This window comes from Mandrillus leucophaeus, unplaced genomic scaffold (genome assembly GCF_000951045.1).
Source record: "Mandrillus leucophaeus isolate KB7577 unplaced genomic scaffold, Mleu.le_1.0 Scaffold112, whole genome shotgun sequence".
Taxonomy (NCBI): domain Eukaryota; kingdom Metazoa; phylum Chordata; class Mammalia; order Primates; family Cercopithecidae; genus Mandrillus; species Mandrillus leucophaeus.
Genome location: NW_012099432.1, coordinates 1,863,851 through 1,876,761, shown reverse-complemented (window position 1 = coordinate 1,876,761; position 12,911 = coordinate 1,863,851). Strand labels below are relative to the sequence as shown.

General features: G+C 54.7%; 3 protein-coding genes across 4 annotated transcripts in view; 2 read left to right on the top strand and 1 right to left on the bottom strand.

Moving 5' to 3' along the window:
* Positions 1-443, top strand: part of LOC105550163 (dedicator of cytokinesis protein 6-like) — an 11,629-nt gene extending 11,186 nt beyond the window's left edge. The window contains exon 10 of the mRNA XM_011995052.1: positions 273-443. Within this exon, the coding sequence (XP_011850442.1) occupies positions 273-443 (171 nt within the window). The remainder of the gene's footprint in view (positions 1-272) is intronic.
* LOC105550016 (chromosome unknown open reading frame, human C19orf80) lies at positions 400-909 on the bottom strand. Its single transcript, XM_011994816.1, has one exon. It carries the CDS (start codon positions 898-900, stop codon positions 481-483), a length of 420 nt encoding a protein of 139 aa, XP_011850206.1. The 5' UTR covers positions 901-909; the 3' UTR covers positions 400-480.
* A 962-nt stretch (positions 910-1,871) lies between these two features.
* DOCK6 (dedicator of cytokinesis 6) overlaps positions 1,872-12,911 on the top strand; it is a 44,234-nt gene continuing 33,194 nt past the window's right edge. Inside the window, exons 1-11 of one of the 2 annotated variants that reach the window (XM_011994831.1) lie at positions 1,872-2,598; positions 2,670-2,740; positions 3,009-3,147; positions 3,235-3,336; positions 3,914-4,000; positions 4,217-4,448; positions 5,030-5,191; positions 7,759-7,922; positions 9,347-9,451; positions 12,274-12,366; positions 12,630-12,725. In XM_011994831.1, coding sequence (XP_011850221.1) covers positions 2,566-2,598; positions 2,670-2,740; positions 3,009-3,147; positions 3,235-3,336; positions 3,914-4,000; positions 4,217-4,448; positions 5,030-5,191; positions 7,759-7,922; positions 9,347-9,451; positions 12,274-12,366; positions 12,630-12,725 — 1,284 coding nt within the window. In that variant the 5' untranslated portion in view covers positions 1,872-2,565. The remainder of the gene's footprint in view (positions 2,599-2,669; positions 2,741-3,008; positions 3,148-3,234; positions 3,337-3,913; positions 4,001-4,216; positions 4,449-5,029; positions 5,192-7,758; positions 7,923-9,346; positions 9,452-12,273; positions 12,367-12,629; positions 12,726-12,911) is intronic. The other variant, XM_011994841.1, reaches the window with a different exon arrangement.

The following is a 12,911-nucleotide window of genomic DNA, read 5'->3' as shown; positions in this document are numbered from 1 at the left end:
CCCGCCCCATGCTGAATATTTCACCTGCATTGAGTACTTGGCCCTACTGTGAGACACCAGGTGTTGCCCTTATTTGCAAATGGAAAACTGAGGCACACAAAAGGACTTGGTTTTTGTCTGGGGACATGCAGAGTAGAGGCCACAGAGCCGGGAGGCTGATCTGGGAGGTCTTTGGGACTTAGGTACAGAAGCGAGTTCTGGCCGGGGATCAGGGTCTCAGCCTGCTAGGGCTGGGGGAGCCCCTTACCTTTAAGACCTCAAATTCTTGGTAGGCAGGGCCCAGCCAGGCGCTCCTCAGCTGGACTTCTAGCCGCCGCACGCTGTCCTGTAGCACCTTCTGTGCCTGGGCCACCTCCTCCAGCACCTCGGCTGCGGCCTCTGCCTTCAGCTGCAGAATATCCTCCTCCATCTGCTTAATAAACAGGGGGTCACTAGTAGGATGACCAACTCATCTTTGTGTACCTAAGGACTTGCCTGAGTTTATCGCTGAAAATCTTGTATCCCAGGAATCCCCTCAGTCCTGGGCAAACCAGGATGGTTGGTTACCCTAGACATGAACTCCTCTTCGAGGCCACCCCACAGTGTCGCAGCTGCAGTGCCCACCTGAGTCTCCAACAGGCTTGCCCGAAGTTCCTGGGCTGCATCCCGGCCCCGGCTGACCTCCTGCCCCAGGAGTTCCACTGTGCGGCCATAGAGACCCAGGCTGTTCCTGGCCTTTGTCAGCCGTCCCTCCGTGGTCTTGTACACACCATTGAGGGCCTGGCCCAGCTGCAGGGTCCCGTGGAAGAGCAGGGTCAGCTCCTCATGCTCTGCCAGTTCTGGGCTGCCCACGGGGGCCGCTGAGGCAGGCTGGATCACCATTGCCAGGGCCCACAGCAGGCACAGAGCAGGCACTGGCATGACTGAGGGTCTGAGTGTGTAGCCACAGCACCGCCACTGAAGCCTTTTATGTCTCACACCCCCACTGATCCCCAGTCAATCGTTAACTGGCCAGCCGGGTGCCCCGCATTGCACAAGGGCCTGGTGGTGGTGCGATAGTTGCATCATGCAAATGTCCGGCTGGGCCACGCCGGGATCACGCTTCCTGGGGCTCAGGGCCAGGTGTGGGTGGGGGGCATTGGGAGAGGACAGGCCCCAGACCCCGCTGGGAGTTCCTGAGACTCACCATGCTGAGCCTGTTTCTCCATCTATGAATAGGCATCGCAATGATGATGGTAATAATAGTGAAGTTTTTTGTTTTTGTTTTTGTTTTTTTTTTGAGACGGAGTCTCGCTCTGTCACCCAGGCTGGAGTGCAGTGGCCGAATCTCAGCTCACTGCAAGCTCCACCTCCCAGGTTTATGCCATTCTCCTGCCTCAGCCTCCCGAGTAGCTGGGACTACAGGCACCCGCCACCTCGCCCGGCTAGTTTTTTGTATTTTTTACTAGAGACAGGGTTTCACTGTGTTAGCCAGGATGGTCTTGATCTCCTGACCTCGTGATCTGCCCGTCTCGGCCTCCCAAAGTGCTGGGATTACAAGCTTGAGCCACCGCGCCCGGCCAATAGTGAAGATTTTATAAGCATTGAGGGCTTTTATTGGCCTGGTTAGTAGCCAAGGGGGCAGGTGCAGGTGGCAGAGACTCTCCCAAGGTCACACAGCCTGATCTCCAAGACCTGCATGTACCCGGATCACCACTGACTGCCATTTTACTCCCTGGGAGATTGTGCAAGTACCTCAGTTTCCCTTTCTGTAAAATGGTGGTGATGTTAGTCCTGCCTCATGAGCTACTTGTCAGAAGTAAATGAGTGATTTCATGTTGAGTGCTTAGAACAGAGCCTGGCACACAGTAGGTGCAATTATTGTATTGTTGTAGTAATAGTGTTTGGTGCAGTTATTGTCATTGTTGTTATTTATCATCATCAGTATCGTTACAAAGGCTCAGCTGGAAGGCCTGAAGTGCCCATTATACACACAGGGAAACGGAGGCCCAGAGAGAGGTCAAGGCTTGCACAGAGTTGCCCCTGGGGGAAGGAGGCAGGACTCTGACTCTGGCCTCAGTTTCCGCACCTGAGAAATAGGCCACATAATTCTAGTGACCTCCTAGGGAAAGGGCAGTCAGGCCCTTGGGTGGGGCTTAGGCTTGACCACTGGCCACCTGAGCCACCTTGGAACTCTGGCCCCGAGTGCTTCGTTCTTCTCTGCCTTCTGTGTGTCACTGTGTCCACGAGTGCCTCCGATGTCTTTCTGTGTTCCCACCCTCTACCACGCTGTTCCCAATCCGTGCTTTGAGGGTACTCACTTGTCCTCCACCCTCTGCCCTCTGTCCTATCTCCTGCCTGATACCTGTATTACCTCTCACCTGGCCCTCAATGCCCCAGCCTCATGACCCAGTCTTCCCGGACTGTCTGTGCTCCCAGCCAGCCTTGTCCCATCACCCCAGCCTCATATGTGCACCTTCAGCGGCCCTGTTCCTCTGACACCCCCATCCTGCTCCCGACAGGAACCTGCTGTACGTGTACCCGCACAGCCTCAACTTCAGCAGCCGCCAGGGCTCCGTGCGCAACCTTGCCGTGCGAGTGCAGTACATGACAGGCGAGGACCCCAGCCAGGCCCTGCCGGTCAGTGACTGCACCCCAGGGAAGGAGGGGAGGGCATCCCCCATGGGTTCCTCATGCATCCACTCCGCCAGGTCATCTTTGGCAAGTCCAGCTGCAGTGAATTTACCCGCGAGGCCTTCACACCGGTGGTCTACCATAACAAGTATGTAGGGGGACACGTGAGGAACTCGGGGGCACTCATGGGGAGAGGAGGATGTCCCTTATATATACACATAGGGCAGCATCGATGAGAAGATGGGGGGCAGGAAGAAGAAGAGAGGTAGAGGCTCCCAGAGTGCTAATGAGGGAAGTTGAGGCAGAGAGCAGAGACAGTGAGGCCCAGCAGCAATGCAGGTGTGGCATGGCAGAGGTGATGGGGCAGACAGTGGGGAGCCCAGCCCTCAGCAGATCCCCCAGCCCGATTCTCCCAGGTCCCCTGAGTTCTACGAGGAGTTCAAGCTGCATCTTCCAGCCTGCGTGACAGAGAACCATCACCTGCTGTTCACCTTCTACCACGTCAGCTGCCAGCCCCGGCCGGGCACTGCCCTGGAGACGCCCGTGGGCTTTACTGTGAGCCGTCCCCTCCCTCCCTCCCTCCCCCTGAGCCCTCCTCGTCCCCAAGCCTGGCCGCAGACCTGACCTCCAGCCTCTCCCCAGTGGATCCCACTGCTGCAGCATGGGCGCCTGAGGACCGGCCCCTTCTGTCTCCCAGTGTCCGTGGACCAGCCGCCGCCCAGCTATTCCGTGCTCACACCCGATGTATGTGCCCCGGAGCGCCTGCCTGCCAATGCAGTCTCCCCAGAAGCACTCCCGAGTCACCTGCCTTCCTTCCTTTCAATCCTGGGAGGCTTGTTGGCCTCTACTGGTGCCTCCAGGGCCCCTGTGTAGCTCATTATCCCCTTATTAATGCCTCTCTGTGTCCTACCTGTCCTCCCCAAAGATTCCCGTTGCCTCTCTGCTCCATTCCCACTTTAGCACCCTGCTTGCCTTCCTGATCACTGTCCCCTGCCCCCGCAGTACCTTATCATTCCCCATGAATGCACCATCATTAATGACTCGAGGCCTCAAATCCTCCTATCCTGTTTCCTGACCTACTCAATGAGTGTTCATTCACCCTGTGTCTCCGTTCTCCACCCCTCTCCTTGGCATGTGGGTTTTTCAGCCTGCCCAGTGGACCCCCTCAGTCTACTGGGACCAGGGCTGGAGTCAGGGTGCTTGGTTGCACCCCCAGACCAGGCTATACTCACGCCACAGTGTCGCAATGGCTGGGGCTGCTGGGTGACCTGATCAGTCGGGGAGGGCTGACCAGTGCCCACCCGGTGCCTCCCTCCCACAGGTGGCGCTGCCGGGCATGCGCTGGGTGGACAGTCACAAGGGCGTGTTCAGTGTGGAGCTCACGGCCGTGTCCTCTGTGCACCCCCAGGTACGGGGTGGGGCGGGAACCCAAGAGTCCTGCCCTGCTCCCCTCTTGCCTGCCCTAGGATTGAGTAACAGTTGCCGATGGCCAGGGAGGTCTGGCCTCGGGCCTTGGACATGACTTTGGTCAGCTGGGCCCAGCTTTCAGGGAAGCTGCTGATTCAGGCGGGGGTGGTCTTCATCCCCTGGGGCCCCACCCTGCTCACTCCACGTCCCTACCCAGGACCCCCACCTGGACAAATTCTTCACCCTGGTGCATGTCCTGGAGGAGGGGGCCTTCCCATTCCGGCTCAAGGACGCTGTGCTGAGCGAGGGCAACGTGGAGCAGGAGCTGCGGGCCAGTCTTGCAGCACTGCGCCTGGCCAGCCCCGAACCCCTCGTGGCCTTCTCCCACCACGTGCTGGACAAGCTCGTGCGTCTGGTCGTCAGGCCCCCGATCATCAGTGGCCAGATTGGTAAGCGGATGTGGCCTCAGACCTCAGTTTCCCCATCCAGCACATGGCTCCTCAGTCCTGAGGTCCTGAGGGAACTTCTATAGGTCTATTTACCTCTCTGGCCATTTGTCTCATCTGATAAATGACCCCCAGTCCCCTACACCCAGAGAAGGTCTTCTGTGACCCTTTGGCTGGGCATGGCGGCTCACGCCTGTCATCCCAGCACTGTGGGAGGCCGAGGCGGGCAGATCACCTGAGGTCAGGAGTTCAAGACCAGCCTGACCAACATGGAGAAACCCCATCTCTACTAAAAATACAAAATTAGTTGGGCGTGGTAGCACGTGCCTGTAATCCCAGCTACTCGGGAGGCTGAGGCAGGAGAACTGCTTGAACCTGAGAGGCAGAGGTTTCAGTGAGCCAAGATCATGCCACTGCACTCCAGCCAGGGCAACAAGAGCAAAAATCCATCTTAAAAAAAAAAAAATCTGTGACCCTTTAATGAGCACATGATCCCTCAAATCCTGATGTCTTTATATTTGGAAAGTGGGCGGGGAGGTGAGAGGCCTTGGGCCCTGGAACTTGACCTCTGCTTTGCCCGGCAGTGAACCTGGGCCGTGGAGCCTTTGAAGCAATGGCCCATGTAGTCAGCCTTGTCCACCGGAGCCTGGAGGCAGCCCAGGATGCCCGCGGTCACTGCCCACAGCTGGCTGCCTACATCCACTACGCATTTCGCCTGCCTGGCACTGAGCCCAGCCTCCCGGATGGTGAGTTTGTAGAAATCCCTGGGAGACAAGAAATATCTAGGAGAAGAGGCTGGGTGCGGTGGCTCACACTTGTAATCCCAGGACTTTGGGAGGCTGAGGTGGATGGATCATTTGAGGTCAGGAGATCGAGATCAACCTGGCCAACATGATGAAACCCTGTTTCTACTAAAAATACAAAAATTAGCTGGGGCCAGGCACAGTGGCTTATGCCTATAATCCCAGCACTTTAGGAGGCCAAGGCAGGTGGATCACTTCAGGGGGTCAGGAGTTCAAGACCAGCCTGGCCAAAATGGTGAAACCCCGTCTCTACTAAAAATACAAAAATTAGCCAGGTGTGGTGGTAGGTGCCTGTAATCCCAGCTACTAGGGGGGCCGAATCATTTGAACCCGGGAGGCGGAGGTTGCAGTGAGCCAAGATCATGCCACCGCACTCCAGCCTGGGTGACAGAGTGAAACTCCGTCTCAAAAAAAAAAAAAGTAGCCAGGTGTGGTGGCACACGCCTATAGCCCCAGCTACTCAGGAGGCTGAGGCAGAAGAATCACTTGAACCCGGGAAATGGAGGTTGCAGTGAGCCGAGATCACGTCACTGCACTCCAGCCTGGGCGACAGAGCAAGACCCTGTTTCAAAAAAAAAAAAAAAGGAAAGAAAGATCTGGGAGAAGAGCATCCAAGTAGTGAGAATAGCATGTGCAAAGGCCCTGAGGCCTCACAGGCCTTGGCTGGTTTGAGCAACTTGCAACAGAGATAATGTCTTGCCCACTTTTGCCCCATCCTTGGGCTGTAGTTTCTGTTTGCTTGGCTGGAAAATGATTTAGTCAGTCAGCAAGCCTCTTCAGTAGCTTGGAGCGGGGACTGAAGCTGGACCGCCTGGATGTGAATCATGGCCCTGCCACCTACAATCTCTGTGACCTTGAGCGTGTGACGTCACTTCTCTGAGCCTGTTTTTCCTTTTGCAAAACAGCAGTAATAATAGTACCCACCTCATGGGGGCGCTGGTCATAGTAAATGACATAATAATCCACACAAAATGGTTAGCACAAAATGGTAATCCCTGTACAGAGTTGGATTTTTTTTTTTTTTTTTTTTTTTAATTTGCCAAATAAACACCAACCCCTATGTGTCAGGCATTATTCTCAGGGTTTTTTTCTTTTTTCTTCTTTTTTTTTTTTAAGAGTCGGGGTTGGCCAGGCATGGTGACTCACAGCTGTAATCCCAGCACTTTGGGAGGCTGAGGCGGGCGGATCACCTGAGATCAGGAGTTTGAGACCAGCCTGGCCAACATGGTAAAACCCTGTCTCTACTAAAAATACAAAAATTAGGCTGGGTGCAGTGGCTAATGCCTGTAATCCCAGCACTTTTGGAGGCTGAGGCAGGCAGATCACGAGGTCAACACATCGAGACCATCCTGGCCAACATGGTGAAACCCTGTTTCTACTAAAAATGCAAAAATGAGCTGGGCATGGTGGCGCATGCCTGTAGTCCCAGCTACTCGGGAGGCTGAGGCAGGAGAATCACATGAACCCAGGAGACAGAGGTCGCAGTGAGCCGAGATCGCCCTACTGCACTCCAGCCTGGTGACAGAGCAAGACTCTGTCTCAATTAAAAAAAAAAAAAAAATAGGTGGGCATGGTGGTGCATGCTTGTAATCCTAGCTACTCAGGAGGCTGAGGCAGGAGAATTGCTTAAACCCAGGAGGCAGAGGTTGCAGTGAGCTGAGTTCACGCCATGGCACTCCAGCTTGGGTGACAAGAGCGAAACTCTCTCAAAACAAAAAAGGAACAGTCAGGGTCTTACTCTGTCGGCCAGGCTAGAGTGCAGCGTCACGATCATAACTCACTGCTGCCTTAAACTGCTGGGCTCAAGTAATCCTGTTGCCGGCCGGGCGCGGTGGCTCAAGCCTGTAATCCCAGCACTTTGGGAGGCCGAGACGGGCGGATCACGAGGTCAGGAGATCGAGACCATCCTGGCTAACACAGTGAAACCCTGTCTCTACTAAAAAATACAAAAAAATAGCTGGGCGAGGTGGCGGGCGCCTCTAGTCCCAGCTAATCGGGAGGCTGAGGCAGGAGAATGGCGAAAACCCGGGAGGCGGAGCTTGCAGTAAGCTGAGATCCGGCCACTGCACTCCAGCCCGGGCGGCAGAGCGAGACTCCATCTCAAAAAAAAAAAAAAAAAAGTAATCCTGTTGCCTCAGCCTCTCCAAGTAACCGGAACCACAGGTGCGCACTGCCATGCCCGGCTAATTTTTTCATTTATTTTTTTGTAGGGACAGAGTCTTGCTATGTTGGCTGGGCTGGGCTTGAACTCTTGGACTCAAGTGATCCTCCTGGCTTGCCCTCCCAAAGTGCTGGGATTATAGGCATGAGCCACTGGACCTGGCCTATTCTCAGTTTTTCAATGCCCCCCAAATCTCTGTGAGGCGGCAGTCGTTATACTTATTTTATAGATGAGGAATTTGGAAGGTCAGAGAAGGAAAGTGATTTTGCAAAGATTAGCTAAGTAGGAAGGGACTGGGAGGCATCACATCAGGTGGGTGGGTGGTTGACCCTATTCACTCCATCCTCAGGGGCCCCTCCAGTGACAGTGCAGGCTGCCACACTGGCCCGTGGCTCTGGTCGCCCCATAAGCCTCTACCTGGCGCGTTCCAAAAGCATCAGCAGCAGCAACCCCGACCTCGCCGTGGCCCCTGGCTCTGTGGATGACGAGGTTTCCCGCATCCTGGCCAGCAAGGTAGGGCAACGGGGGCCCTGGAATCTCCAGGCTTAGTGGTTGTAGCTGCCGCGTGGGTGGGCAAAGAATCTCTGCTGATGAAACATAGGAAACAACAGAGACGACAACATGGATGAAGGCTTAACTCTGGGCAGCAGAGTTGGGCTGGGCTGTCGCAGGTTGTGGGGTATGGATCAGACTTGGTACTGAGCTCTGTACTCCATGACTGACCCGAGGACGATGGCAGAGCTTGGCGTGGCTGAACAAAGAGCAATATGTACCTAGTGTAGCAGGTGCATATACACATTCACTTCATGCATATGCCTACACAGGTGCATATACACATTCACCCCATGCATGTATGTCCACAGGTGCATATGCACATTCACCCCTCACTTGCATATACCTACACAGGAACATGGGCACGTTCACCATATGCATATATATACACGGGCACATATATATGTTCACCCCATGAATGTGTGGACACAAGTGTGTATACACCATTCACCCCATGCATATATGTACACAGGTGCATATACACATTCACCCCACGCATAACGCATATACAGACCCAGGTGCATATACACGTTCGCCCCACGCATATATAGACCCGGGTGCACATACATGTTCGCCCCACGCATATACAGACCCGGGTGCATATACACGTTCGCCCCTGTCTCTTATACACATCTAGATGTGTATAAGAGACAGTGCATATACAGACCCGGGTGCATATACACGTTCGCCCCATGCATATACAGACCCGGGTGCATATACACGTTCGCCCCACGCATATACATGTTTGCCCCTTCGCCCCATGCATATACAGACCCGGGTGCATATACACTTTCGCCCCATGCATATACAGACCTGGGTGCATATACACGTTCGCCCCAAGCATACACAGACACAGGTGCATATACAGTTTCGCCCCATGCATATACAGAGCCAGGTGCATATACACGTTCGCCCCATGCATATACAGACCCGGGTGCATATACACATTCACCCCGTGCATATACAGACACGGGTGCATATACACATTCACCCCATGCCTCTACTTACGCAGGTGCATATACACAGTCACCCTGTGCCTGTATGTACACGGGTCCGTATTCACCTCATGCATATACGTATACGGGTGTGTATACACATGCACCCCATGCACAGACGTACAGGGGTGTGTATGCATGCACCCATGGACCCACATACACAAGTATGTATAGGCATGCACCCAATGGACCTACATACATATGCACATTTTTCAGGATTTTCAGGACGTATGATGATACATACGTGGGCACATTTTTCAGAATTTTCAGGACGTATGATGATACATACGTGGGCACATGTATGGTCCAGAACCATGTCCACGCTTGGTATTTCATGCTGCTTTCCCTGCCCTCCACTGGGGATGCTAGCACTTCTCCGTGTATCTCCAGGGCATCGATCGTTCACACTCCTGGGTGAATTCCGCTTATGCTCCAGGAGGCAGTAAGGCTGTGCTGCGGCGGGCACCCCCTTACTGTGGGGCCGACCCCAGACAGGTGCCCTTCCTACCTGTCCCTGCACTTGTGTGACACCACCTCAGCATGAGCTCCTCCCACCTTCCTGGCTGCATCTGACTAACCTAAGGGGGCTGCCTGAAGGAGGTGGCAGACCCCTCTCCTGCCTTTGTTTGGGGCTGTGAAGTCTGTGTTTAGGCATCGCTGGGTCATCTTAACTGGCCTTTTGCTGCCACATAGGCCACAGTCTCAGATGGAGACAGAAGGCACAGGGATGATATGCAAATAGCATGCAAATGAAGTGCAAATCCAGTCACCCATAACCTCACTGCCCTGCATGGCCTATTCACCTCCCTTTAATCCAACCAGATCATGGGATTCTCAAAGGGCTGGACCGGAACCTCTCGGCTCCCCTATCCCATTTAAGACAAAGAGCTCCCCTTACTTACCCTGCCTCTTTCCAGGTACCTGGTGTAGTGGAGGGCTTTGCCTCCAAACAGACCTGGGTTCAGGTCCTATCTCTGCTATGAGCTCACCCCATGCTCTGAGCAATTGGATGCATCTTCCCTAGCCTCAGTTTCTGCATTTGTAAAATGAAGATAACACTCCAATTTTTCAGATGCAGTTTGGACTCAAAATATGGTGCTCCCCCAGCAGTCCTGAGCCTGTGCTTGAGTTAGGGCTGAGGGCATTGCAGTGGGATTTTGTTGGGATGATAGATTCTTGGTCCGGCCTTGACCGTGAGCTTCTAACTAGTTGCGGAAATAGACATGGATCAAACAAATGCGTTAAGTGTATGATCACACAGCGTGGAAAGGAAGCAAGTAGCAACCCAATACCAGCTTCTCTCTGGGTGGCCTTGGGGGCTTCTCCAGGGGGGTGACATCTTTTGCTGGGACCTGAAGGGTGAGATAGAGTCAGCTAGGGAAGGGTGGGTGGGTGTGGGTGTTGCAGGAAGAGGGAAAGGCATGTACAAATATTGGGACCAAGGTCAGAGGACTGTACACACAGAGCAGGCCACAGGGCTTGCTTCCTTACACACTTGGCCCTAGGGCCTCTTCCAGCTCTGTGCCCATCACCAAGGCAACCTGTACCCTATGACAGGCCCAGGGGACTGTTAGCAGAACAAGCAGGGGGGCCTTAGGGCAGTCATTTCCTTGGATTGTTGGGAATCTGGAAATCTGGGTGACACTGAGGCTGGGCCTTTTCAGTGGAAGGCCCTCGTGGTGCACAGTGAGTTGCCAGGGCATGGCTGGGACTGGGGTAGCTAGAGAGCCCTCCAGTGTCAGAGTAGGTCCCGGGGTTGGGTCGGCTCTGTCATCAGACCTCCCCTCCCTGCGAGCAGCCTCGCCTCCCAACCAGCGAAGGAGGAAGCAAGAGTGGAGCTTGAACTCCTCTGCCCATACCCATTTCACAGATGGGAATACTAAGGCCCAAGCCAGGCTTGGGCAGGGCCAGGCCTGGAACCTTGGACTGTCTCTGCTATTCCTGGCACCTCATCAACATCTCACCTCCTCTGCCCTTATCTTTCTGCCTTGTCTTTCTCCTCCTTCCCCATCTTGTGTTTAACCTCCTCTGTCCACACTCACCCTCCTGCACCTCTGCGTCCTCCTGTCTGTCCTCTAGACTCACTGACTCGGTCATACTCTACACCTCGTCCACACTCACCCTCACCTTCTCTGGCCACACACATTCTTGCTGTCTACACTGATTTCATCTCCTCTGCCTTCACCCCACACACCACGCACCCATTCCCAGCCTTCGTGTGTTCTCGGTCCTGCTCCATCCACACTCCTTCTGCCTATTGTGTTGGCACTCTGTGTCACTGCTGTACCGTGTTTTCATTGTTATTCTCACCTCCTCTATCACATTCTTTTTTTTTTTTTTTTTTTTGGAGACAGAGTCTCGCTTTTGTCACCTAGGCTGGAGTGCAATGGTGTAATCTCGGCTCACTGCAACCTCTGCCTCCTGGGTTCAAGCGATTCTCCTGCCTCAGCCTCCCAAGTAGCTGGAATTACAGGTGCCTGCCACCATGCTTGGCTAATTTTTGTAGTTTTAGTAGAGATGGGGATTCAACATGTTGGCATGTTGGCCAGGATGTTCTCGATCTCCTGACCTCATGACCCACCTGCCTCAGCCTCCCAAAGTGCTGGGATTACAGCATTCCTTTTTTTTTGAGACGGAGTCTTGCTCTGTCACCCAAGCTAGAGTGCAGTGGTACCATCACAGCTCGCCGCAACCTCCAAGTCCCAGGGTCAAGCAATCCTCCTGCTTTGGCCTCCCGAGCAGCTGGGACTACAGGCACACGCCACCAGGCCCAGCCATATATATATATATACACACACACACACACACACACACACACACACACACACACACGTATTTTTTTTTTCTTAGTAGAGTCATTATCTTACTATGTTGCCCAGGCTGGTCTTAAACTCCTGGGTTCGAGCAGTCCTTCTGCCCCAGCCTCCCAAAGTGCTGGGATAACAGGTGTTGAGCCACCCCACCCAGCCTTACGTTCTTCCCCCATACCCACACACCTTGATCTTGACTCACCCAGCTCTCTCCAGCTACTCTTTTATTTGTCCCTGCCTCCACTGCTCTGTCTACTCCCACAGCACCCTGGCCATGCCAACCAGCCTCCCCTCCCCACCCACGCTGACCCATCTCTCTTTCCTGCCTGCCCCCACTGCCCGTCCATGGCCCTGACCCATCCATGTGGAAGCATTTCTTTCTCTATATTCACACTGACCCACCTCTTGTCCCCCATCCCTGTCTGCATGGACACGTCTTTCCTCCAACCACGTACCCCTTCACCTCATCCACACTAACCCTCTCCTCACCATCACATCCCATCATAGGCCATCGACCGCACCTCTAGCCGAGCCTCCTCCTACCTCGAGGGTTCCTCCTCAGCCCCACCAGCCACCCAGCCGAGACCCACTGTGCAGAAGGTAGTAGGGGGAAGGGTGGATGACTTCATTTTTGTCCTGGCCCCCAGCAAAGGGGTCCAGTGCTCCTCCCCCATCCAGAGCCCAAGGGGGTCTGGTGAGCCCAGGGAAAGGGCACGTCCACTCCTCTTACCCCTCTCCTCCTGCTTGGCTCCTGCTGCACTAACCCCGAGCCCTCCGGCTGCATCCTCCCCTGGCATGCCCTCCAGAGGGGGTGCGGGAAGGGGTGGCACCTTGCACTCTGTGACCCCTGCCTCTGTCCCCAGCTGCTTCACGAGGAGCTGGCTCTGCAGTGGGTGGTCAGCAGCAGTGCCGTACGCGAGGCCATCCTCCAGCATGCCTGGTTCTTCTTCCAGCTCATGGTGAGACCCCCACCTCCCTGCCTGGTGGCAAGAGACCCCCAAGGGAGCCCCTTCCTTTTTTAAAGAGAGATGCCCCCTGGCCAGGCGCAGTGGCTCATGCCTGTAATCCCAGCACTTTGGGAGGCCGAGGCGGGTGGATCATGAGGTCAGGAGATCGAGACCATCCTGGCTAACATGGTGAAACCC

What these genes read in the sequence shown, in the direction of transcription:
- LOC105550016 (XM_011994816.1), bottom strand. Translation starts at nt 900, where the DNA reads ATGCCAGTGCCTGCTCTGTGCCTGCTGTGGGCCCTGGCAATGGTGATC.